The 26286-nt window shown below is 33.1% G+C and overlaps 1 protein-coding gene across 1 annotated transcript; it reads right to left on the bottom strand.

Annotated features, from left to right (window-relative positions):
* Positions 1 to 1718: 1718 nt before the first annotated feature.
* ALX1 (ALX homeobox 1) lies at positions 1719 to 24976 on the bottom strand. The gene is made up of 5 exons (XM_037996758.2): positions 24814 to 24976; positions 24270 to 24545; positions 20860 to 21167; positions 17731 to 17859; positions 1719 to 3508 (listed from the first exon to the last, which is right to left on the bottom strand). The coding sequence occupies exons 2-5, from the start codon at positions 24493 to 24495 to the stop codon at positions 3188 to 3190; spliced, it is 984 nt and encodes a 327-aa protein (XP_037852686.1). The 5' UTR covers positions 24496 to 24545; positions 24814 to 24976; the 3' UTR covers positions 1719 to 3187.
* Between the last annotated feature and the right edge of the window lie 1310 nt (positions 24977 to 26286).

The following is a 26286-nucleotide window of genomic DNA, read 5'->3' as shown; positions in this document are numbered from 1 at the left end:
ACACAGATGGAGGTGATGTGTGAATTATACCATAGCAGTCACAACAAGCACCTGGTGTCTGAGATGAGAAAATAAAGATACAAAGAGAAAACAATGGCATATTGTCTTGAGAAGAACCGCATTAAGTCCAAAGGTATTTGAGAGAAGAAAGTAAAGATACAAAAAGAAAACAATTGCATATCATCTTGGGAAGAACTGTGTTAAGTCCGATGGTCTGCCTGTTATCCCTCCCTTGAAGGCAAAATAAACAGTCAGATGAAACGATGAAGCTAATATATTCCCATAATTTATACACACAATTTCATGAGTTTCCTCAAGGTTATATAGGTTACATAACTGTTATTCCTTTAAGATATGTTCTCTGGACTCAGAGCAAAGACTGCAGTGACTTTATTTTTCTACTTTCATAAGATCATATATAAGAAGAAAATACTTACTATTTAATATTCATAAAAATAAATAAGACACCTTCAAACATTTATAAACCATTTCTTAAATTTCATTTTATCCTTAAGAAACTGAAACCTTACCTAATTCTCCCATAAATTTATCTGTTATCCTAAGGTTCAAGGGTTAACCACATTGCTCAAGAAAAAGAGTACAAGAAACATCTTTTAAACCATGTGTGCAAGGAAAATGTATGGAAGGGGCAAATAGGGGATGAGATAGCCATGGGAACAAATGTCCATGTGGTTCAAATTACTTAATGTACCAAAACTCCCAATAATACTATCAATAATGAGCCCAAATAAAAGTAAATAAAATGTTCCTTAGTTTTTTCTCTTAAGAAAAGTGTATAACATCAATATGAATTCTAGTATATGAAACTTAAATTCAGAAAGAGAAAGAGAAATTCAGGAAGTTCATTTTATGTACTTTGTTTTAGCTTTATTTTATCCTATTATATCAAAAGTTCATTTTATTTTATTTTTGGCAACTTGAATACATAATAAAAATTTGATGTATAAAAAAGGAAGTTGGAATGTTAACACAGGAAAATTCATGAGATTCTTATTGCCATAATACAATCTGAGTCATGGCTGAGGGTAAGAACTTCAGGCATGCGTTTGTCCAGGAAGATTGTGAACTCATAAAGGACAAGAACTATGATTCCACTATTTATTTTATTATTGCAAATAGTCCTTCATCTACTATGTTTTTAAAATGTGTGAATTATATTTATACAGAGAATTGTATATGTAAAACCTTAATTAAAAAGATATTTCAACTGAAAAAAATAGTTATAGAAGCTCCAACTAATTATTACCTAATTATTAAGTATAAGGAGTAAAAGAGTAGAAAAACTAAGGAAGAAAATGAAATTCAAACCTGACTATATGACTTCTGTCTCTCATTTGAAAAATATATGGTACTAACCAAGGGATACTAAAATTTAAATTAAAGCAGAAGAAAATGAAAATGAACACTATTAATTTGTGAAATTTTTGAAAAGAAAATCTTACGTTTTAGTTTTAAGGTTTAATTCACAATTTCCTATTAATCACATATATGAATATATATGAAAATAAGTCATTCTCTTCTAAAACCATGAAAGATATTTAACAGCTGCCTAAATAGTCTTTTAACAAAATCTCTTGCATGAAAGCATAATTCTCACAACAGAAGTTGAACAAGTTTCTTCTAGGAACAAAAATAAAGAGAGAGAACACAAAAGTAATAAAGTATTATGAAGTCAGGGAATGTTTCGGACATCACTCATTTCTATCATTGGCTTTATTTAAAATTTTATTACAAAAGATGTTTAATTGCTATAAATATTTTCCCACTGAGAAGAGACACTTACTGGATTTAAGTACTTTTTCCAAAATTTAATTTTAAAATTCATTTATTCTTGTCCTTTAGCCATTACAGATCCCAAGCATATTCCTGACGTCTGCAGGGACCACAAGAAGATTCTAACAGAGTACAAAGAACTCGGCTCTAATCCGAGCCATAGAAGTCATCTTCATTTCAATTAATTTACTTTGCCTTTATGAACTTAAGAATCTTTCATGGAGGTTGACATTTCACTCATCTGCAAAAGCTTGGAATGTGACAGGGTAAAGGGAGGAGAAGTAAATCAAAGGGGTTAGCAATTTTCCAGATGCAATGTATTTTTCTTCTCTTCTTTTCCACCAGAAATTTTAGAAAGCTTTCTGACATTTTAATTCTCTGTGCAAAAACCACAGTAGCAAAAAATGCTTAAGGCATAATACGTCAAGAAACAAACACACATGCATGTAAGCATGCACATACCCACAAAAATACATATAAATTCCAACTCACTGATTCTCTAACAGAAAATGTTACTTTCAGTGTAGTATTAATTAGCGGTTTATAGGCACAGTTTAATCAACACAATCTTAGTTTAAAAGCAACAGCAAGGTTTGTAAATTTTTTCTTGTTTGTGATGATTAAGTGAGTCTATGCTGGCTTCTTCACTGGAAAAATGACATTTATAAAGTCCGCTCCCATGATTATATTTTCAATCACACCAGAATACTTCAGTTCTCACCTTTAGCCATGTGGCTTCAGGAAACTATGCCCAAATAGCTCATGCAAATGTCGGTTATTTTAAAAGATCTCTTGTGTAACAGAGTGGAAATTCACTAAAACATCAAAAAGTGAAAACAAAAATAAAAATGAGGCTTGAAAATAAATTCTCAGCAACAGGGTTTATGCACACTGCTTTTTGGAGAGAGAAAGAGAGAGAGAGAGAGAGAGCAGTTAACTCCCCAAAACACTTTGGTTCAATATTTACCTGACAGCTTTGTCATCTTGACATTTTCCCCAGTGCATTTCCTTCTTTATCAGGTATTATTTTACAAGAGATTTCTTGTTATACAGAAGTAACATAAATCAATCTATAACAGAAGAATTTGTTTAACACATTTATTCTTTAATAAGTTGCATGATCATATTTCATTGATCTGTACAATAGAAAAAGAAAATCTTACGACTAAAACAGAGTTTGTGGAGACTGGCACATGGTAAACCTATTTAGTCTTTTCAGAGGTTCATTCTTAGATTTTAATGTTAAATAACAACTATTCATTTAAGCTGGTCTCACTGAATATCTTGACCTTTAGCAATTCCACACACAGCAGCTTATTGTGGTATCCTTTAAATATAAGAAATAAGAATGTTTAACTTTGCTATTAAAAGAAAAATAAAAGAGTACTGTATGTTACATGGCCCATGAAATATTGGCGGTGTGCTCCTTGGCTTTCATTCGAAGAACTGCGATACTGGAAGACCTCCTTTCAAACTCTGGCTTTGTTTCAAATGCATGTCCATTGGTTGCCCCAGTAAGAAGAGAGTCAGTGAAAAAATTGTTGAGGGGCACGTGACTGAACTGGTTCTGGTGGTTTGAAAACCCCGTGTAACTGGAATCTGTCCGAGGCGAGTGGGAATAAGGTGTCATACAGGAGGAAGTGTCACGTGGTAACATGCATGAAGTGACCACAGAACCACCACTTGCATTTCCTGCCCACAAATTGTTCTGAATCTGGAATATATAAAACAACAAATATTACATTTACATGTTCTCACTTTTGTTCTCTTACTTTTGTTAAGTTGTATTTACTAAATTTGGTTAACTATTCATTGTTTGCTCCTATTGGGTGGTCTGTAATTACATACAACAATGACTAAAAGATAATTATTTGAGAGATCCTTCTAGTTTGTTATACTGAAATAGAGCAACAAATCCCACATTCTTGGCCACATAACACACTCTCAAACATATCTATCTCTTATAAAAAAAAGTATTATTTTCATAGTCATGATTTTAAAAATGAATCTGGAAGATTGAATCAAAACTCATGACCAATTCATATGCTTAGAAAAGTAGTTTAAAATCTGGTTTTAAGTTTAAAGATAGTTTTTGTCTTTCTAAACAAAATGACATGAAGGCATTTTTTTTTTTAAATTCTAACTTGGACTCCTGGTGTGGCAGTTTTTGTTGGAAACCATTGCTGACAATAGACTGCTCTGTAAAGATATTTTTGATCAAACTCATTCTGGAACATGTTTTCCCACCCACTGCTTTTGGTATCCTATAGTCTAGAAGAAACAGCTCTGATAATCTGGGAAATTACAAAATATGTAAATATACATATTTTTAAAATTTCTTGTATGATTTATATATGATATAATGAATTCAAAACAGACATGTGACCTGTAAAACCAAGTTAGAATTCTAAAACATGGGACATTACCAAGTAATGGAATAATAACTGAGAAAGCTATGCAATTATTTAGAAGAAATATCAGATGAGTATAATGCAGTTGCTCTTATTTTATATAGTACTCCTATATAGTAAAAACTGCATTATCATTGACACCCAAGATATTCACATTTCACATTTCATACAATTAAATCTCTACAGGAAACAATTCAATGCAATATTAACAAGTACAAATTTATCTAAAGTTACTAGTATGTAAAAGAAATGTGATGTAGAACTTATATAACATGAATTTTAAGTGGGATGTATCTCAATCTTAATATACAAGCTATTTAAACAAACAAAAACAGGAACTGCATACGTTACTGGGAAGCTCAGAGAAAATCATGACAAATGGCAGGAGCTGGGGAAGGTAAAAAAGAAAATGTTGCGTGGGATATCAATACTGCGATGCAGCCCTTTGAAGAGGAAATAAAACTGAATGCTTTTAGCAACATTATTATAATATATTTGGACTAGAACATAGCAGCAATACACATGCTAATCACATCAGGCTTTCTTATCTTTTAAAATCATGATTGTAAGAGTTGAATTATCAATGAGTAGGACACATATGTTTTCCTATATTTATTTTTACATAGAGATTCCAGGCTCCTGCATATAATGTCTGGTGTAGTCTTACAATACCCATACTTGAGTTGTACCTTCTATGGCAACTAATTTTCAAATCATAGCAAAAAATACATTAATAAATCTTCTAGATCACACTGGTAAAAAAGGTACTCTGTCACTCAAGAAAGGACTGATTAACCAGGTTCAAAATATAAGAGAAAAACCTTAATAAGTAATTTCAACTTTTAGGTGGGGTTTCAGTGATTGGCAAGGTGCTTATATATCTGTGTTGTCTTAAAAAATAATTCTTTATATAAATATATGTATAAGCTGCTTTAAACTTGTTAAATATATACATATGTAGAAAGAAACAAAGAAAGAGATCTACATATCTATATCTAAATATATATATACACACACACATATAATTTGCATATTTTGTTAATCCTTAAATTGTCTCAGGCTATGTTCTAATTCTGGCTCATTCTACTATATGTGTTCCATTTTAGGCAAAACATAATGATTGATACCAGTGATTGCTGAGTTATGTATCTCAAATCAACAAGAGGGCTGTTAATGTCATTACTCTGTCAAACTACCTCTTCTAACTTCATCTGGGTGATTTTTCCTCTGACATTCAATCACACATTGTGCTACTCGGCAAAAACCACTGTCACATGTCTGACAAAAGAGCTTTCAGAAATGAAAGTGAACTTTGCTAGGGTACTTAAAAAAAAAAAAAAAAAGGAAGACAAGATAATGAAAGAGAGATTATTTATGTTTTGTTTGTTAAAGAATTGCTTGATTTATAGAGTGTTATTCGAATTTTTTATTAAAATAATTCATTCATATTCCAAATGCACAGAAATATATTCATGAACTAGATGAAAAAGCTAAAATCAGAAAGGTAAAGGCAAGGAAAGTAACCTATAAATATAAATTAAGAAAATATTGCCTCTCTAACATAATTAACATAAATGTGCCTATAAATTGAAAAATATTCTGTAGAGTACATACAAAAATAAGCAAATTTTATTTTGATCAAAACTTCTTATCTGGACATGATCAAGCATGTTATATGCATTACTTTTGATGAAATAATTTCTAACACATAGACATGCTTTTCTGGACAGAACAGACTGGTAAAGTAAATATGATAGCAATATTTTAATTGGGCTTGTGAAGATACCCTAAATATTTTGAAGATTGTCATTTATTCCCATAGGTAGAGATACCCTCACACATTTTTACTGATCTATCTTGTTTTCAAAATGTCTATTTCTTCCTCCTCCCCAGCCCCACCGCTGATCTTTCCTTTTTAAAATTTCCAACATAACTTTATTTGACTTTAGAAACATTGTTGGTTTTCACATTGTAAGTTTGTTTGGATGCAAATCATAAAAGATAGTATCCTCAGTATATTGTGATTTTATTTTTCTGAAGCCTGCCCTCTGGGTGTTGAAACATTTGATGATGATGCTCAAGACCATGTTCATTATAGCTAATGGTTATCATTTAATTACCATGTGTCAGGCATTATGTTAAATACATTATGAACACTTTTAATTGTTTCAATACACTAGACAGTGTGTTCTTTTGCTATCCCCATTTTGAGGATGGTAATACTATAGAACAGAGCTGAAGAAGATCACCCAAGATTTCATAGTTCCAATGGTGGAGGTCGAATCTCAACCTAGGAAGCCTTAGAAATGCTGTAATAATGACTAGTTTTATGAGTTGAAATTATTTATTTACTCATTATCCCTACTTTGTGGAGGTTCATAGTCTACTCTCTGAAAGAAAAACCCACAATTATTTCTCACAACTGTTTTGTCATCCACAGGTCTAACAACAGTACATGGTAAATCCTTAACACAAATTTATTAAGTGCTTGAAAAATATGGACTGATCCATCTTGCAGGTATAATCAAAATTTTATGGATGATTTATGTTAATATATCAAAATTTTTGTTTCATAATATGAACTCCCAAATCACCATACTCAATAATTTTAGCAGTAATCATGAAAATTACATTCCTAGACCTTGCTAACTGCCTTTACCTGGGAAGTTCTTTATTCTTATTATTAAACACTGATTCTCCACTACAGATACATATCCTTTGAGACTCTGATTCATTTAGTATGGCTCAGGGGATCTGTATTAAAATAATAGTAATAAAATACACACGTGGAATTCTGAAAATCAACTGAAATTAGGAAAGACTACTGGAGTCCAACTTCTTTCCAAATGAAAAACTCTTTGTACACCAATTTTGTTTACTTCTTGCAATAAGAAGCTCACCTGTTAAAAAAAAAAAAATTCCATTTCTTTGGAGAGTTCTGTAAAAGTAAGCTGTTATATTCCTCTACCTCTACCTATGGCTTCCATTTATGTGCCCTATAATGATGCAGAATAATATCATCTTTCTTACATGTAAAAATCTTAAAATGTCATCAGGCATGATGATACAACCCCCAAGTCTTTTTACTCCAGGTAAACATCTCCAGTGATTTTAACCATTCCTCATATGCCTTAGTTTCTAGACACTGTATCATTCAGATCATGTGATTCTGGATATGTTTCAGGTTATCAACACCCTTTACCCTTATCAATACATAGCATCTACAGCAGAATATCATACACTGCATATCATCTCATTGCTGTAGGAAAAACCTGGCAGAACACATCTTTGATCTAGGCCATCTAGATTTGATTAAACAATAACATTATTTGAGCTAATGGCTGACTACACTGCTGTCAAGTTGGACTCACGCTGTTCCTCCATCCCTCCAATATATTCTCACATAGGCAGTAATTTTTTAACTATGCCTTGGAATCTATAAATCCATGTGCACATTATCTAAAAGCGCATATTACTTTTTTGTCAACTGGGAAGTCCATCAAAATTGCACTCTGATTCATTGAAGGAAAAATCATATTTGTGGTTCGATTTTGGAATTAAAATATATTAACTTTTTTCCTAAATAAGATAACTATTCTTGTTTTGAACTATTTCATGGATACTACAATGACAATACCTGGCAACATATAATTTTACGGTGTTTTTGTAGGCCTCTGTTCAATATTCAAGGGCTTTACAACCAGAAACAAATAATTCCCATATCCTTCTTGCATGTCTGTTTTTTAAAAAAGAAGAAGAAAAAAAAAAGATTGACTGCCTTTACATTTTTTTCTTTGTTGTATTTAAAAGGAGTGGAGAATCTAAAAACATTCCATGTTTTAATGTGCTCCGAAACTTTAAAAAAAAACCTTTTAGGGGTGTGTTCAAAGCACTGTCCAGGGAACTCTATCCAGGGAACTTGGCCAACTGCCTCCCATTAGCATGAATGGAAGTTCAGTGGATTTACTGCACTTCACTTTGAGCATTTGCCCTTTCATTTTTTTCTAACCAAATAAACGTTAACACTTAATTATCCCATGATTTTGGAATTTTAGAGAAAAGTTTTATTTTTGTCATATTTATTCCAAACTGAAACTTAATTCATTTAATATTCATTTTTTCCAAGGAATTAAAAGCAGTAGAGAGGAAGGAGAAGGGAAAATCTATAAATATACATTAATATAAACATAAATACTAAGAGCTTTTTACTGTGGATATATATTTGTAATAAATTCAAGCACTACAGTAAGTTATGGATAGAAAATTATTTATTTCATTTACCTTAGAACCTTGATATGAATATATCCTTTGTAATCACAACTACAAAGTAGATTTTGTTGTTCTAACCCTGGTTTATATTTCTAATATATTTATTGATTTTATATAGTGAGTACTTTTTCATATATTTTTCTAAAAAGGCCTTTTAAAAGAATAGTGAGTTTGTTAGTTTTTGACTTAATTGTAAAATAGTATGGTATAACAAAAAAATTAGTTTCAAGATAGCATTTTATAGTCAATATCCTAATGTTAGTGCTATTTAGAAGAAACAACACTATCAGATTTCATAGAAATACTAAACATGAAAATATGTGAGTAACAACCTTCCCTTAATTTTAAAGCGTCTCCAAAACAACTAATTAAGTAACAAATTTTTTCTACCAAACTAAGTTTATTTAACTCTACTTCTCATCTATATATAGACTGCTCCTATCTCCTGCCACCAACATCGATCATATTTACTTGCATAAACACACATACATACACATACATATGCACACACACTCCATGTGCACATTCACATAAGTTTCGCATCACATGCTCACACAGTTTCCTGTGGGAATTAAAGGGTACTTTAAAAGACAGAGATCAGAGATTCACAGAGTTACTTGTGATGATGTTATAGCAATACCTCTTCACATTAAAATCTAAAAATTGATTTGCGTTTCCTCTTTGACATACTGTTTACATTTACTAACTTTTCTGTATATCATTTAATACTATATAAATTTATTATGACAGTATCACTATGTAATTGAATTTACTAGATTTGTACATGTTCTCTTAAAAAATGAGAACACTGATTTCTGCAAAAACAGTTCTATTTTTAAAGAGACTATTATGAAATTCACTAGTATTCCCGTTCCTGTAATATTTACATGACAAAATATTAATAAGAATCATATGCTTAGCAACATGCAGATATTTTTAGCTGTTGACTAACTTTAGGATCCCATTAACTTTTCTATTTACTACATCAGTAAGTTGCTGGCAGGGAGAAAGAGTGTAAGTGAATCTTTAAAGATTGAATTTGCCACCAGTGACTAACACACACTGAGACTTTGTCTACCTGAAAGAAAAGATCCCAACTTGAATTATTTAAGCAATGAAAAGATTAATCTGAGTATTTTTTAGGTACTCCCTAAGGTAAAAGTGAGGGTACATTTTCATCAGTATCTACTCATTAGATCTAATTTTCACCAAAAAATGTTTTAAGTTGATATATAAAATATTTAGATTTTGATGAATCGATTGACATTTCAAACATTCTTAAAGTACTTTTTCAATGTATATTATTAAACTAAAGTGATTAGAAATAATTTATTCATCAGAAACAGATCATATACTAAATACTGTCACTTTTACTTTTTAGTAAAATTCCATCTTAGATATGTGTACAGAGATTTGAAACAAAAAAGGTGTCTTTTCCATTTTAAAAAAGTCACCATTAAATATCACACCCATATGAGACTGATAATTTAAGAAGAAAATGGCTTAGCAGAAAAATAAATGTGTATGTCTACTTTTAGTGCAAAATTAAAAGCAGAAAGCTTAATAAGAAATGTTAATGTCTATAAATTTTCAGAATAACATCATATAAATGTGTTTACATTTTTCATTATTCAAATAATAACTGAAAAATGCTCCAAGTCCAAGATATAAGAACATTAAGAAATTTTTTCTTTGGTGTTAGCTGTATTCTTAAATTCTATATTAAGTGACTTTTAAAAAGAAGATTTATAGAAACTCTCACGATTGCTTTAAAATGAAAGTTTTCAAATCAACTCATTTAAGGAAGAAATAAATTGGTAACACCTAGCCTTTGCTATTTTATTACTATCAAGCAATAATGATCACATGGAGGATTTTCCAAACATTTGTTACATTATTTTTCATGTATTTTAATACATGTATGATAGCTATTGCTGATTCATCAGTGTCTGATTCATTTTAGTGATGAAATTTTCCTATTGAAACAAAATTCACAATATAAGAAATAAAGATAAAAATGTAAGCTTGTAAATTAAGCTTTTATGCATAAATAGCTTAAAATATGAATTAAATATGCAAATATTTTAATTTGCATAGAAAATTTTTAATTTTGGAGATCTTGCTTGGAGTCATATATGGACTTTGAGTTTCTTCTTAAAATATTGAGTGAAGCTATTGATTTTACTCATCATCTCTTTGTATTAACTACAAAGTTGACATTTTATTTTTGTAAGTTTTAAAATCAACTGTGAGTTTGTATCAAAGTTTACCTATTTAATGTCAATGATATAGAATAAAAAAGAAAATCCATAGACACATGAGGCTTCATAAACATGGCATGCATATAATTCTGGATTAAAGTATATCATAAGGTTCACACTAACAATAGTGTAAACAGCAGATTTTAAACCACAGGTCTGTGCTCATAGACTTCCTGGGCTTTGATGGCTTAACTTTCTGCCTGTCATTTCTCCATCTTCTTGTGAGGTTTTCATATGTATAAGCTAACACTGGCACTCTGCAACATCTATTTTTATTTTCTTCTTATTTATTTGGTTATCTACTCAACCTACTGATTTACTTTCCTCGTAAAATAAAAAATACTTATTTTAAAAAATTTTGTTAACTTATTGTGTACAGTTACATTAGAATATGACCTTTTCAAAAGAACAGACCTAATTATTTTCATAATTGACATGAATGCACTTTGTTTCTTTTGGATGATATTCTTTGCCTCTTTAAAGTTTTTGTATATGCAACAAAAAAATTAATTAAAGTTTTAATAAAAATGAAATGTTTCATTTTATTAAAATTTCTTTTCGTTAAATGAATTCCATTTCATTAAAATTTAAATATTTCAACAAAATAAAGAATTCACTGTAACTAACTGTACCTTCACCTAAGGATACTGAAAAAATTTGTCTCATGCTACACATAACTTATATATATATATACACACACACACACACACATATATAAAGATTTTATTCATATTTATTTAAACAGTATATAAATTTAATTAAATCAATATATTTACTCGCTGCAAAAACTATATTTTGGTAAGGTAGATTAACATTATATTTCTTCTATCACTTTAAATATTTGTGTTTATTAACAATGACAAATTTGTGCAATATCAACATGATTTTTTGAAAATGATGATAACATTTTTGGTCATAAGTCATACAAGAATTTTCACTGTATCATTGTATGACTTTCATTGGTTGTTTCATGGATGTGAAAGCATTCATTATACAATGTGTTAATTACCACTATATTAGTAATATTTTTTAAAGATTTTGGTTTGTTTACTTCAAATATTTGGAAAAAAGTAGAAATTATAGGGATAAAATTATGATACTTTCTCCAAAGGTAAAAAATTTTACAAATGCCTTTTAATTATAAACCACAGTGGTTGAAGGAGACAAGTCCTATGTTCCTTATTTAGCTTAAGTTAAGACAGCCATTAAGATTAATATAGCAACTGCTGTTAAAACCAAGGTAGATAAACAATATATCTACAATCTATTATATGGGATCTACTATTATATGAAAACCTTTGAATTTCACTTTTTAATTGTATCATTACAATATTTGAAATAGAATGTGTTAAACTAAAATGTTTTACAGCTTTAATCTGTGTATTAAGTTATAAAAGTTACTACCAATTACCTATAACTTGAATCTACTGCTTGGCATGTTCAAATTCTAAGTGGCATATATTTCTGAAGTCCTCAATAATACAACAGAAGACAAGACACTGTGTGGATTCCTTGGTACATTTGGTAAGCATAGATTTAGTCATAGTTTTCACTATACAATACTCAGTGAAACCTCATTCAAAATTTTGGTGGGAAAAGCACTTCGGTTCTTTTTCTGAAATTTGTGATGAAAATATTTACTTTATAAGAAAATAATGCTGGTGAATTGAAAATAAACTTTTCTAAAGTTACCATATTGGGTTTTCAATTTAAAAAGGAAAGTATATTTAACCAAATTCAGTACTTCCCTAGACCCCAATAGTAAATTTACTCACAGATTGGATTAACTTAAACGCTACAACATAAGATAACAAGCAATTTAGCTACCTGGAAAGGCAGGGACTTTAGAACAAAATTAATAATAACTAATGGAAATGACAGAAATCTTACTACTTATTAAGTTCTGTTTTGTACTAGGCAATGCCCTAAGTAATTTGCATAAACAAGTTTGTTTAACATTCACAAACATTATATGAGCTTTCACCCCCATTTTATAAATGAAGAGAAATGTTCCTCATGGTTAATTCATTTGCCAAATGTCTAAAAGCTATTAAACGGAAAAGCCAAAACTTGAACCCACATCTCTCTGACTGGGAAGTTCATAGTCATTAATGGCCCTCTTCGAATCCCAGGATACACCTCTGTAGTCTACAAACAGAGGGCTTTCCGATTTGGAAATCCATTTAGTCTTCATAAAAACAGAAAAACCATCATCATCTTAATCATCTACACCATCAACATCACCAACACTAGCACCAACAATACTTCTATTTTACAAATAAAGAATCTGAAGATCAAGTCAAAGTTGTAACTCAAAGTTATCTATCTAGATAATAATGTCAATGCTCATGTAATCCAAATCTAAGAACATGAAATTGTAAAGTTTCTTTTAAGAAATGAAGGGTCATTATAATTCGCAAGAAAACACTTATACATTAAGGTAAAATATTTTATTCACCAAAATAATTATTTTTAAAATGTTTTGGTTTTGCTATATTAGAAACAAGTTAAAATGTAATATCAATAGATCTTTGCTTGCTTTTTAAATTTAAGGGCAAAATTATTTAGATTTATGGTTTCTTGGGCCTAGTTTGCACCAAGAAGTGTTTGCAAATTTAGTACAAATATTACCCAGTTTTTAGTCGTTCTACAAAGCAGGGAATTCTGTCTAGATCATTTATATATCCCTGATCCCTGCAATAGTGCATGGCATATATTTGCTTTGAAATGCAAATAACTTTGGAATAAAAGTCAGCTGAAAAGTGTCTGCAAATCTTTTTAGCTTATTCTTTTTAACAGAAGAAGAAATTGAGGAAAAGTTAATTACTTATACCACAAAGCTGGTTAATAACAGAAATTCAGAAACTATCTGTTTTATTGAAAACTGATTATTTTTGTTTTATGATACACTACTTAATATATTAATATACTGAAGTGAATCTGTATTATTACTCACATCTATCCAATGTCTATATAATTTGCTCAATCCATAGCAGAGCATCCTTGGTGATACAAAGGTGACTAGTAACTGGGCCATCTTTTAAATATTTTACATTGTAAATGGAAAGTCAGATCTTTAACACAACCCACCAAAATGTCAGTGAGAAAGTGATGTGCAGATAGATGGCACATTCCAGAGGCTTCATGGAGTAAATATGGCTTAGGTGAGGGAGGGAAATTCGAGATAGAGGAAACAGATTCATCCCAAGCAATGAGAATGCTTTCAAAAATGTCACCTCTTGAGGAAAAATGAATACATTAATTTAGCTAAATCATAGCATTGTCAAATGGCAACTGATATCTTCAAATAAAGAACTTAAACAAAAAGATACTATTATCAGTACATCAAAATGTACTACTTTAAAATATGTTAATATGAACATCACATCTCTCACTTTCTTATTTGTTTGCTATCACAGATAAGCAAGTTTAAGAAAAAATTCTTAGTCAGTGAGGTGTTTAGGCTTTCTAAATGTTTATAAATTTAAAAACAGAAGCATTTTTACTTTGCAAAAATGATATGATACTTTAGGATCCAAGTTGAATTATTTCACTGTTCAATGATGAATTAAAGAGATAATGTCACATAAAGGTCTCTGGGCTTCTGAGCTCAGAAAACCTGAGCTTAAATTAAATAAGAGATACAAGAAGGAAGCACAGTGTCTGGCTTTAAATATGCCCCCAATTATTAGTAATTATTTTTACTGTTACAGCTGTTGTTACTATAGTAAAAGAAGGCCAGTTGAAGCAAAGTATTTATTAGAACATATTAGAAAGTATTAATTACTATATAGAAATAAACATATTATGATTGTACACCCTGAGCAGGCTTGAGGAGATCATTTTCTAAACTATCTCTGTTTTTCATGTATTTCTATGTATGGCTTTATTTTTCCTGCCAAATTGCTAATTCTTTATTTCTGTCCTTCCTCTAACATTTTCTAGTTTCCAACTTTTCTGAAATTAATGCTTTTTTCTGTAATTAACAGTCACCAAATCCAGTGTCTTATTGGACTGAGTTATTGGATTCTACTTCTGTTTCTATTTCTCCCATTACAAGTTCCTATTTTCCTATTTTCAAAACCCATGATTAAAAAAAAAAAAAAGTTTCCTTTAGGCTAACTCTTGAGAGACATGATCTTGGCACAATTATTTTTTCAAACAAACTAAAAAAGTATTCTGTATATATTTAAGTTAAAATAAAAATTCCCCCTGGCTTTATCCAGTAGCTACAGTGGGGAATTGCAGCCACATAATTTCAGAAATTTTGGTAAACAAACATTAAATGATTTACCAATACAGGAAAGTACTATGGATTTCATGGTATTAATTTTTATGATTATTCACGATTGGCACTGTTAAAATAATTCCAACGTAAATTCTCCATTCTTAAATTATCAGGTGGTATAGCCAATGTATACAAATTATGAGGAGTAATTAGTGCAACATTTCCATGATTTGTGGGGGGAAATTTTTTAAGTTAATTTTTCATTGGAGTGAAAAAGATGATCAAACATAAAATTTGGTGTACCATGTCCCTTCCTCCATTGGTGTCTAGGTTACTTCATTCTTCTAATTAATAATATATAAAGCTTTGAGGTACATTAACACAATGGCAAGATAACCTTAGGGAAAAGAGATGGTTAGTCACAGTACATTGAGTCATATTGAGCCTTTATTCAGGTCTTAAAAGTGTATAAAGTTTTAAATTCAGAATAGTTGCTAGGCACTATTCTGAATGCTTTACCTTGTATATAGGGCTTAATCAGTGGTAGGCCCTATTCTGATTGCTTTGTCCTATACCAAAGAAGCAAGAAGAGTCAAATATAAAACAACCAACATATAGGGACAGAAAAGTGGAAAACAGACAGAAATGGGGTTTGAAAGGAGATGAAGACTGAAAGAATAAGATGCACAAAAAAGTAGTCATAGTCAAGTGTTGTGGAATATACTTAGTAAGACTGTTTAAAATCCACGTGAAGAGCTCATAATTTGTTATTTTATTACGTCTAAAGTCACCACAGTCAAGTAGTTCAAAATGATCTAAACCATTCTCCATTTCACCTATATTTTTATTGTTATTTCACTGGTTGTGGCTCCCCCACACTAAAGCGCAGACTTAGAATAATGCAGCTCAAGCCTTATGCTCCTTTGGTATCATTTAAATATATTCACAGGGAGAGACAGTCTATTGTCAGGTTAAAATCTGGCAAGTGGGAACCAAATTGTCTCTGGTCAAATCTGAACTTCACCTCACCTCTTTCTCATTTGAGCAATGGAGATAATTAGTAACACCTAGCACATAAGGTTGGTGTGAGGATTAAATGAGATAATATATGTAATCTGCTTAGAACAGTGTCCAGATATACAGTAAGGGCTACAGTAGTGTTAATAACCATGAAGACACTGCAGTCCCTGTCCTCATGGAGTCTGCCGCCTAGAGGGGAAACATTTTTACAGAATTTTGCTTAGAAACAAAAGGCACTCAAACTAACTCAAACTGACTCAACTAAGGCACTCAAAACTATTTGGCAAACAAAATTTCACTAGCCCTATGATGATAAATAACCACCAGAGGTATCCTCATGCTTTAAAATAGGAGAAAACATAAGATAACCTCTTTAACATAAATTTTAAAAGAGAAGCAAGATTCCTCCTATGACAAGGAGATAGGGGGCATTTATTGAAAAGGTATCCATAACAATAGTCTTCTAGCAAACTATCGGGTAAAGGCTTAGATGTAGCGACCTTTATAGTATCTCTTGCAGGAAACCACTTGTGTGATCACGAATCAATTCCTTAACTCAATTGAGCCCGTTTTCATAATTTTTTTAAATGAAGGAGTTGAACAAGGTGACCTCCAAGACTTCTTTTATTTAACATATAATATTATATTAATAAATTTGGGGGATTTATCTGGAGGAGTGAGGTTTATAAAATTGGTTTTTAAGAATCATAAAAGGCATAGGAACACAAGGAAAGAACAATATTAAAGAACTGAATTTGTACTCATAGTGTTGAAGAAAATGAATACTCAGGTTTGGGGTTCAGATCATCTAGTTACTAAATTTTCAAGGTATTTCTCCAGCATATCTGTTTCATAGGTGTTTTCATAGGGGTCTCTTACAATGCATATCATTAAATAATAAATAACAAAATAATGCATAGCTTGTTCCTTATAACATAGGTGTTTTTTATCATGTATCAAATACAGTTCTGAATATCATTATTATTAGGAAAGAGTGACAAAAATATATTAGAAAGACAAAACATTTGCATTCATTACAAAACATGAAAAAGAAATATATAGAGTCTCTATATTGAAAAAGAAAAATGGGAAGAAAAAGAATTTCTAACACTTTTTGTAATGAAATAAAAGAGCACCCATTATAAACGGAAGCTGTTACTTATCTGTGATTAATTTTTAAAATTATGTCTGGTACTAATTCTATCTCTGTTTAAGTCATACAGGACCAAATGTGGACCTTGAGAGAATAAGCAATTTGAAATCTGAAAAAAAAAAAAAAAAAATAGAAAAAGAGATATATTTTTAAGCGGAGTTAAGGGCTTAATAGGCCACATTTGACATCAGGTGTTAGTATAGTTCATAAAACAATATCCACAGAGATTGCACACCAGGCAACACTCTATTTACAGTATTTTTAAAAGTTAAAAAAGGGAGAAAGTCTGAGTAATTAGAATGTAGAATAATTAAAAGACCTGTATCATTAAATGATGCTATTTCATTTGTTGCAATAAACAAAATTCAAAAGAAAAAAATACACTGAAATATTTTTAAATGAATGACTCTGTAAGAAAAACAAGAAAATAATTTAGAAAAATTAAAACTTAGCAGACATGAAGAATGTTTTCTGAAGCTTAAATTTTCATTCTTGACTATTATATCACATGAAGTAAAGCCTATGATAACCATTTTAAGAATACACAAACCAAATCTACTTTTCTTGAACAGTATTCTGTGTAGTTTAGCATACCTGTGGGTAGCTGTCAGTCCTTGGCAAAACTGATATATCATAGGTGGCAGCAAAATGGCTTTTCGCTTGTTGTATTTGGCCATAACGTTCCCTTTTTCTCCATTTGGCCCTTCGATTTTGAAACCAAACCTAATTATTTAATAAAAAGTAGAATTTTAGCTAAGGAATATTTGATAAAGCAAATGTGATGTTAAAAGACATCAAACCAGAAAGGTAAACCAGGTTAAAAAATTTACTTAAAAAGAAATGTATTTATGTTAGAAAAGGATCCACAGATTTTACTTTTTCTTGTATCTTGATGTGGTAAGTGATTTGCCCATGAGGCAAACTAATTTAATAGAAAGAGGCAGGAGACTTTCGGGAAATACATCTGATATGTCTGAGCCTCTGTTTTCTCATTTAGGGAAAACAAAAAGGAATCAGATTGTATGTTCCATTGTCATGGATAAGTCTCCTTTAAGAGGATGCTGCAAGTCTGGAAGACATATCCGCCATAACGTAAACCCAGCCAATCTATAAGTGAATTAATATCTGAGTCTATTAAAATTATCTTTAAAATATGTCACAAAAGTGAAAGCTCTTCTCGGTTGTGTTCATACCTACATAATCTTTTAAAATTTTAAACATAAAGATTGCATCTAAATATATGGCAGCAGGAGGAACATCGTGATTATCTAGAAATAGGAAAAAATGAAATTACATATTTTAATAAGCATGATGAAAAGGAATCATCTAAAGTTGAACTATGGTTTTAAAATAAGCATGGTAAAAAGGAATCATCTAAAGTTGAACGATGGTTTTAAAATACATGAATGTACCTATTACATACATTATGCAACATATTTTCCCTTATGAAAATGCTCAGATATCTTTACAAAATTTCTTTAATTTAAAGCACAGGTAATGGAAATAATATAAGAAATAGCGCAAATAGAACCAAGTGTCAAGAAAGTCTATCAGTTAGTGTGGCAACTAAGATCACTAAGCTATCTTCCACAATTTCTCTAATTACCTATTAGAAGTGTTTATCATAAAAACCATCTTCCTCAGCAGGTTGGACATTCTTTAATTCATACTTGTAATGCTCCAAGATCTTCATTTTAATATTAAAGGGAGATGCAGAAGATTATATTCAATATGTATACTTTAATGTTTTTAAGTGAACATTATAGGAGTAGCCTTTGGGAATCTCTTTAGTTTTCTTCACACAACTATGTTCAGAATATAAAATATTTAGGAAAAAAGCTAGAAATCAAATATAAAAAATACAAGTTGTGAAAGTCTTTTGTTGAAGTTTACTTCAAATTTTCACTATTTTTCATACTCATTTCTAATCTTATATATCTTTACCTTCACAATTATGGCAACATATTAACACTCAGTTTAATTTTTAAGTACACATTACAAATTTAAGATGGCACTTTGAAGAGTTTTCAGCAATTGAAATGAGCCAGAAAGCTACATGTTCATTATAGTTTTAGTACACTGCTGATAAAGGCATATTATCCATTATAACAAGGCTCAAGACATCAACAACAAAACAAAACAAATCAAATTTTCTTGCTGTCTCCACAGACAAGTCCCAGGAACACACTAAGGGAATTTAGTAATATGTTTTTGGGTTTTATTTTTTTTCCATTGACAAAAAGAACTTGACAATTTCCTTAAAATGGGTAATAGTTACCACTCTTATGTGCAAAGCAGGAAAGAGAATGACTTGAGTAAATTAAGTTCAGGTTGGCTCTCTGTGCATGTTCTTAGACAAAAATTAATCAAGACTTGGTGAATGTTAAAGGGAAAAGATGCATTATGTACAGTTGGTCACTCTGTGTGCAAACATATTTGTTTATGGTTACAAGTATAACTAAATATAGACAAAGACAAAGATCTCAAACATACAGAGCGGGTGTTAATACTTGACAATTCTAAAATTCTTTGTTAGCATGAACTTTCTACATATTTACTTCCTGAACCAAGATAAAGTAACCATTTACTTCCACAAAATCAAGTAAAAATCTGCTGCTTGTTATCCGTGTACCACCAGATGTTGTCTCTAATGATGTAAGAGCCTTACAATGGCTTACTCTTAGGAAGAAATACTGTTACTCAATTTAGAACAAAAATTTTTACTATTTTATTCATTCTCCCATTTAAGCAGTTTATGGGAACTGCAAAAATCAATACTTGTAGAGGAGTCAGAACACACACAAAGACAAAGGCCATTATCCTGAATTATTGTTGCATTTTAAACTCTTACTACTTGGAAACTAGTAAAGTATAGTTTAAGAAAATCCAATTTCGTGAAAATAAAATACTCCTAAGAGGAAAAATTTTACCTGGTATGATTTTTTTTTCTCAAATTATTTTTAAAAATTAAGTATATTGGATCATGCAATTTAATAACTAGAATATATATTATAAACATAACTGAGTGTATGCAAAAATTTACTTTAAAGCCATTATTTTTATTGCCTATACAAAATTCATATAATTTATCTAGGCTTTAAAAATTATAATGGAATATTACATATTGACAACTACTAGAACTATAAAATTGTAAATGAGCACGATTTGATCTTGTTTTTAATCATCTATAGTGAAAACATTCTACGATATGCATAACAATTGGGAATTTGTGGTATTGCTTCTTTTTTTTTCTTTTATTATGCCTCCAACTCTAGTAAATTTCTAGATGTATGGGCTATTATACAAATAATTTACAAATACCTGATATATAATCTAAAAAATAACCTCAGTGGCTAATAAAACTGAAAAAAAAAAACTAATAAATATACCAATTACTAAATAGTCCTGATTCTGCTTTTCATCCTTTAAAAATCGCTTTTGAAAATCAGAGCTATATTATCATATTGTTATATTTGAATGATTGTTAATTTTTATGTCTACGTAATAACTCAAGTGTTCTTTTGTTTTATATATTGCGTGAGTTATCAAAATTTTTGCAATTAAAAAATAATTTTAGTAGATATATATTCATATATTTTACTCTGTTCCTCATCTTCAGCTACGGAATCAGTTTGTTTCTTTGTAGCAAGATGCACTTATTCAATTATTCTAACACCATTTATTTTCCTATCCCATCCATCAAGGCCTCTGTTTGGCTCCTACCTGGACCCTGGCCTCAGTGAGCTCTGTCCTCAGAGCAAGCTGTTCTCTGACATACACATCCGGGTAATGAGTTTTCTGAAAGACTTTCTCCAGTTCCTCTAGCTGCAAACTGGTGAAGGTGGTTCGGTGTCTCCGCTTCTTACTGCTGGATACATTGCTGTCACATTTATCCCCAAGTTCATCCAGCTCTCCCTTCTCTTGCATCCCTTTCACGGGAGACATTCGGAGACTGTGTGTACAGTTGTCCATAGCTCTATTCAGTTCAGTGTGAATGGGCTGTCCTTCTACTTTAGTGATCCCATAGTTCACTGTACCCAGAGGAGGAAAAACAACAGTTCTTAGGACTGTGAAACTCATCCCAATTAAATCAATACGTCGAAGTAATTGAGAGCATCAAGAAATTGGCCTATTCATAATTTATTGTGCCAGTATTAATTCAGTTACCACATTCTACACTTAGTTCGTTGTAGGACGGGTTTAAATACCATTTTAAAATGTGTGCATGCAACTGATATGATCTGGCAAAATCTGCAGTTCTGTTTTACAGGATTTATATGTTTATGCACATATTTTTTATTTAAATTCATGTACTCGAATTAAAAGATGATCTGGGTGTTTCATGAACAAAACTTAAGTGTCCACGATTTTTGAAAACTGAAGCAAGTTTAATGTCATATATTTATCACAGCAGATAAAATCAAGCTACTAATGTGACTCAGAAAATATATTTTAATCTTAAATAATACCTCTATACTAATATCTGAAAGTTATTATCCCCCTCCATGTAAAACGTACTGATGATAGACTTCAGATGTGACATTATTTCCACTAAATTTTGGATATTTCAACTTTATATCCATGTCTGCATTTACACTTTTTCTTCAAAAATAATCTACTAAATTGACAAAATAAATTTCATGCCAAATTTTGAATGTACTTTCTATCGGAAATTAGATTTAAGCAGCATTTTTTTTTTTAACCTAAACTTATCATGCAGTTCTTTTTAAAACATTTCATATTTCTGCTTAGCTAGTGAAATATGTTTTAGGATTGAAAGCTTTACTTTTTTCTCTGCTGAAACACAGAAATTAAAACAGCTATTAAAACATTACAGAGGATGACATCTGGCATTCTGTTAAGGGATGTTTAATTTCAGTAATTTTCTTCAGATTTGATTGCATGCTTGCAGTATGATATAAAACAAAAATGTATCATATAATGCCACACACCCACAAATGCAATGGACGCACAGAGTGAAATGGGAAGCACTTTTTAAAACGTAAATTCAATCCAGCCAGAACAATAATTTCCAATAGATGATTATACTTTTTTTCATTTGTTTCTTTTTTAAAATTACCCCCATAATGCATTTTTACAACTCTTTTCATCATTATACAAATATATTCAACTTTAATGTGCATATAACTTAAATAGCTAACAATTGAGTACTGTGCATTTCAATGTCACTAACGGAGTAACTCTCAAAAATGTTCTCATCACAAAAAATGTCAAATATTTGAGGTGATGGCCAATTTAATTAGCGTGATTTAATCATCCCACATTGTATTCATAAAACGTAACATTACTTTGTACCCCATAAAAATACACAACTATAATTTGTCGATATATAACAAAGTTTTAAAATTAATGGTTTTCATGCAAAGGAAGATGTGATATTAAACTAAATATAAAGAAGAGCCATGACTGATTAACAACACGGTTTTGTCTCCTTGGGCAAAATTAAAGGGGGAACTGCAGCAATTAGGGATGGGGGAGGGGAAGCATCAGAGAGGCTAAGGGCAACTCAAGAGAAAGACAGGATCTCTCCTAAATTAAGCGAATGACTGCCTATGTTCATCTTCCTTAACACTTCTCTGTTAAAATTAGCCTTAATAGTGTGATATTTGTTTAAAAGTTGATAACGCATCAACTATGTCTCTTATTTTGGATCCCCAACTGTTTAAAATAAAATGTTATGATCGAGTCCATCCAGAGTCAATAAAAGACATTGCAGAATCATTAAAGAAAGACCTGTCAATTCAAATAACTTTACGCATGCATCTAAGAATTCCACAAATACAGATACCAGGTCTGAAACGCAGCCAGAAAACCAACAACTCAGTGTAAGAATAATAAGTATATGCTAAACATAATCTTTCTAAACAAATGACTGAAACGACTTAGCTGTTTTTTTTTTCTCTATCATTTGCGCCTTTATTTTTGATTTACCCTTAGTCAAAGGTTACTTACAAGGTTAAATAAAATTAAATATGAGATTTTTAGAAAAGAAAAAAACCTGTGTTCAAAATATTTAGAAAATGAGTTTCTACAGGTCAGTGTTTTGTCACATTTTGAATCTCCATAAAATAGGGGGCAAGGGGCTTGTTGTAAATATTTCACACTTAATTCGTTTGTTATTTTAAAGCAACCCGCCCCTTATAGCTTAACTGTGGAATATACACAATGATAAGAAAAAGTTCTCTTGGAATTGTAAACGTGCTTTAGCTGTCGCGATCTGAAATAATAGGTTCGTATTAGGTTACAAGATAGAAAAGATAGATGGTTTGTTTTGATAACATTTTGACTTAGAGATACTTGGGCATTCAAAGTTGAAGATTTCACCCAGAAGCATTCCGAAGACCACTTAGGTGACTTTTAATGTGAAGTCATAAAAATAGAAAACGTAGAATCTTGGAATGAGTTATTAGGCCGGGAATGCTTTGCCCGAAGCTACTTAATGTGCTTTGGTGTTTAACAAACATTTAACGCGTGTTGTATTGCAAACGCAAAAAAGCAGAAATTACAAATTCACACACGCTAGAAATCTAGGGATCCTCAAACTTAGAAAAAATATCGCCACGTCTCGGAAAATTAAAAAGATTTATCTTTACCTAAAGGAGCTCAAAGGGTTTTTTGTTTTCTGTTTTTGTTTTCGTTTTTTGTTGTTGTTGTTGTTTTTCTTTTCTTTTCCTACTCGTGACGACAGTGACGTACTCTAACGAGCTGTGATCGATTTCAGTTCCTCCCGCCAGGACAGAGAGGCGGGCTCGCATAGAAGCGTTCTGTCTTGACTCAATTACGCTCTATTTAGCGCCCTATCAGTTTACTCCAGGAGCCAATACTACAGAAGGACTCAGGGATCGGTAGGCGACCAGATTCTACAGCGAAAGGAGAATCGCTGGGAGGCAACCCGGTGCCGGATCTCTCCCTCCCTCCGGCCCCCGCCCCCAAAGGCTGCTGCAGCAGTAACACCGCTTCATAAAGCGAGCACCTTCCACTGCCTTCCTCCACCTTCCAGCACCCTCGCTCCCACTTTTCTGCTTCCTCCCTCCCTGCCAGATCTGACCGATCCTGCATTTTGGATTGCGGAAAGGTCTGCGGCGGCTCCGGCTGGGGCGCTGGCGACTCACCGCTGCTGTCCTGACAGGGCGAGGTCCTCTCCAAGCGCACGTGATGCTCGGCGCGGGGCAGGGGTCCGAAGGCCTGTACGCATTTGCTCGCAGACGCTTTGCTGTAAAAGGACTCATTGTCCAGCGTCTCCATAACGTGCTCCAGAGGACCTCCTGCGCCCATGTAAAAGTCACTGTTTTTACTCGGAGGGTTCTTGAGGGCAAACTTCTCGCTCAGAAACTCCATAATCCTGGAAGGCGGTCGCGTAGCTCCTGGGGCACAGAAACTGGAGAGCACTGGGGGAGGGAGCCAGTGGGCGGGAAGAGGGAGGGCCAGAGAGGAGGGAAAGGAAAGCTAACGCTGCGGCGCCGGGAACTGCCCCGCTCCGGTCCCTTTAATACGTCCCGGCTGGAAAAGGAGCACCCGAAGTTGCTTTTATATCTTGAAACTCAGCTGGGCTCCTCGGGCAACCTCCCAGTTCTAATGAATATGAAAATAGGCGGGCGACTAACTCCACCCCAGGTCCCCCTCCGCCCCCACCCCACCCCCATTTTCCCCACTTACCGGGGCTGAGCGCGTCCAGGCCTAGGATAGACAGACAGACAGCTCCATTTCAGACAAATGCCAGGAGAGACGAACCCCCGACACCCCGATTCATTGCCGCGGTGACAGTGGACTGGCATTTCGGAAGATCTTGGTGAGATCGCAAAGCAGTTAAACCTCCACTATCCACCGCCTGCGCCTTCCTGAGCCACCCGTCCCCACCCCGCCCCCATGCCGGCACTCACTACCAGAAAGATTTAGAGGCGTCTTAAGAACTTGAAAGGAAGTATTGCTCTAAAAGGCTTTCATTTCTTCCGTAAATCGTTTACGTGGAAGATTCACGTTAATCCGAAGCCCAAGAAACCAGATGCATTGTCAGCTATTAATCGCAGCGGCAGTAGTAGAAGGGTCGCTTAGGCTTCTAAGCGGGAGGAGCTCGCGTCCCGGGCCAGCTGGGCGCTTTACGAGGCCGTGGCCTTTTCTTTTTCTCTGAGATGCGGCGGCGTGTGGACGCGGTGGCGATGGGTGGGAGAGAGAAGCCGAGCAAGAGGCAATGAAGCCATTATACTAATGCTAACCAATTCCCTACCCTCTTCCCACCCTTCCTTTAGGTCCACGATTTTATCATTAGACCCAAATTATTTTAAGAAAACCCGTTAGGATAAGTGTCTTTGAAGGGCTTTTCTCTAATGCCAAAGGGAAGATTGTTACAAATAGGGGTTTACGAAGAATAGGAATGTCTGCATATTTTTACAGAAATTACTTTTACTTTTAAAGAGTCGCTGTGAAGTTACTCCGAACAGCGCTCTGGGAGTGAGTGGTGAGCGCGCGGAGCTGGGGGCACTCGCTGTGCGGTGCCCTGGGCGCGGACAGGTCCAAGGCCTCCGTTTCCGCCAGAGGGGATGGTAGGGCAGGCAGGAGAGCACTGCTAGGTTGAAAGCCCTTCTGTGTGACTTTTGGCATGACTCTTGGCTTCCTAGGCGCCCGCGGCGCCTGGGAGAAATGCGTTCGGTGCCCTGGGCACAAAAAGGCATTTGCATCAGGCAACCTAAACTAGCAAATTTGGTGAAAATAAGCCGGACATGTTGTAGTCCAGGAAGGCGTCTGCTTGTGTGTCCTGACACAGCCTTTGTCAACACTGGCACTCACAGCAGCCGTTGCGTTTCCCCAGACAAGCCGGTCAATTATGGTGAGGCCTCGGGCAGGCCCAGCAGTCCCGACTCTGAGGATGGTGAGGCCAAGCCCAGCTGTGGTGGGCATGCTGATGGGTTTGAGAGTCTCCACCTTCTTCGGGGATCTTGGCAGACCCTCGCCTCTCTGGTAAGAACTTCGAGACCTGACCAGGCCTCAGCCAGAGAGCAACAATCAGGGAGCGCTGTGCACCCCAGAGCTGCTCCTTAGCATTGCGCCAAAGGCAGGGTCGGCCCTAAGCACCCAGATCCGACCAGAGGAACCCGAGCAGATCGGCTGGCAGCAGCAACCTTGGTCGCCCGG

The sequence above is a fragment of the Chlorocebus sabaeus genome, chromosome 11 (assembly GCF_047675955.1).
Source record: "Chlorocebus sabaeus isolate Y175 chromosome 11, mChlSab1.0.hap1, whole genome shotgun sequence".
NCBI classification, from domain to species: domain Eukaryota; kingdom Metazoa; phylum Chordata; class Mammalia; order Primates; family Cercopithecidae; genus Chlorocebus; species Chlorocebus sabaeus.
The sequence above is the reverse complement of the archived record's forward strand: the minus strand, read 5'-3'. Positions and strand labels throughout refer to the sequence as shown.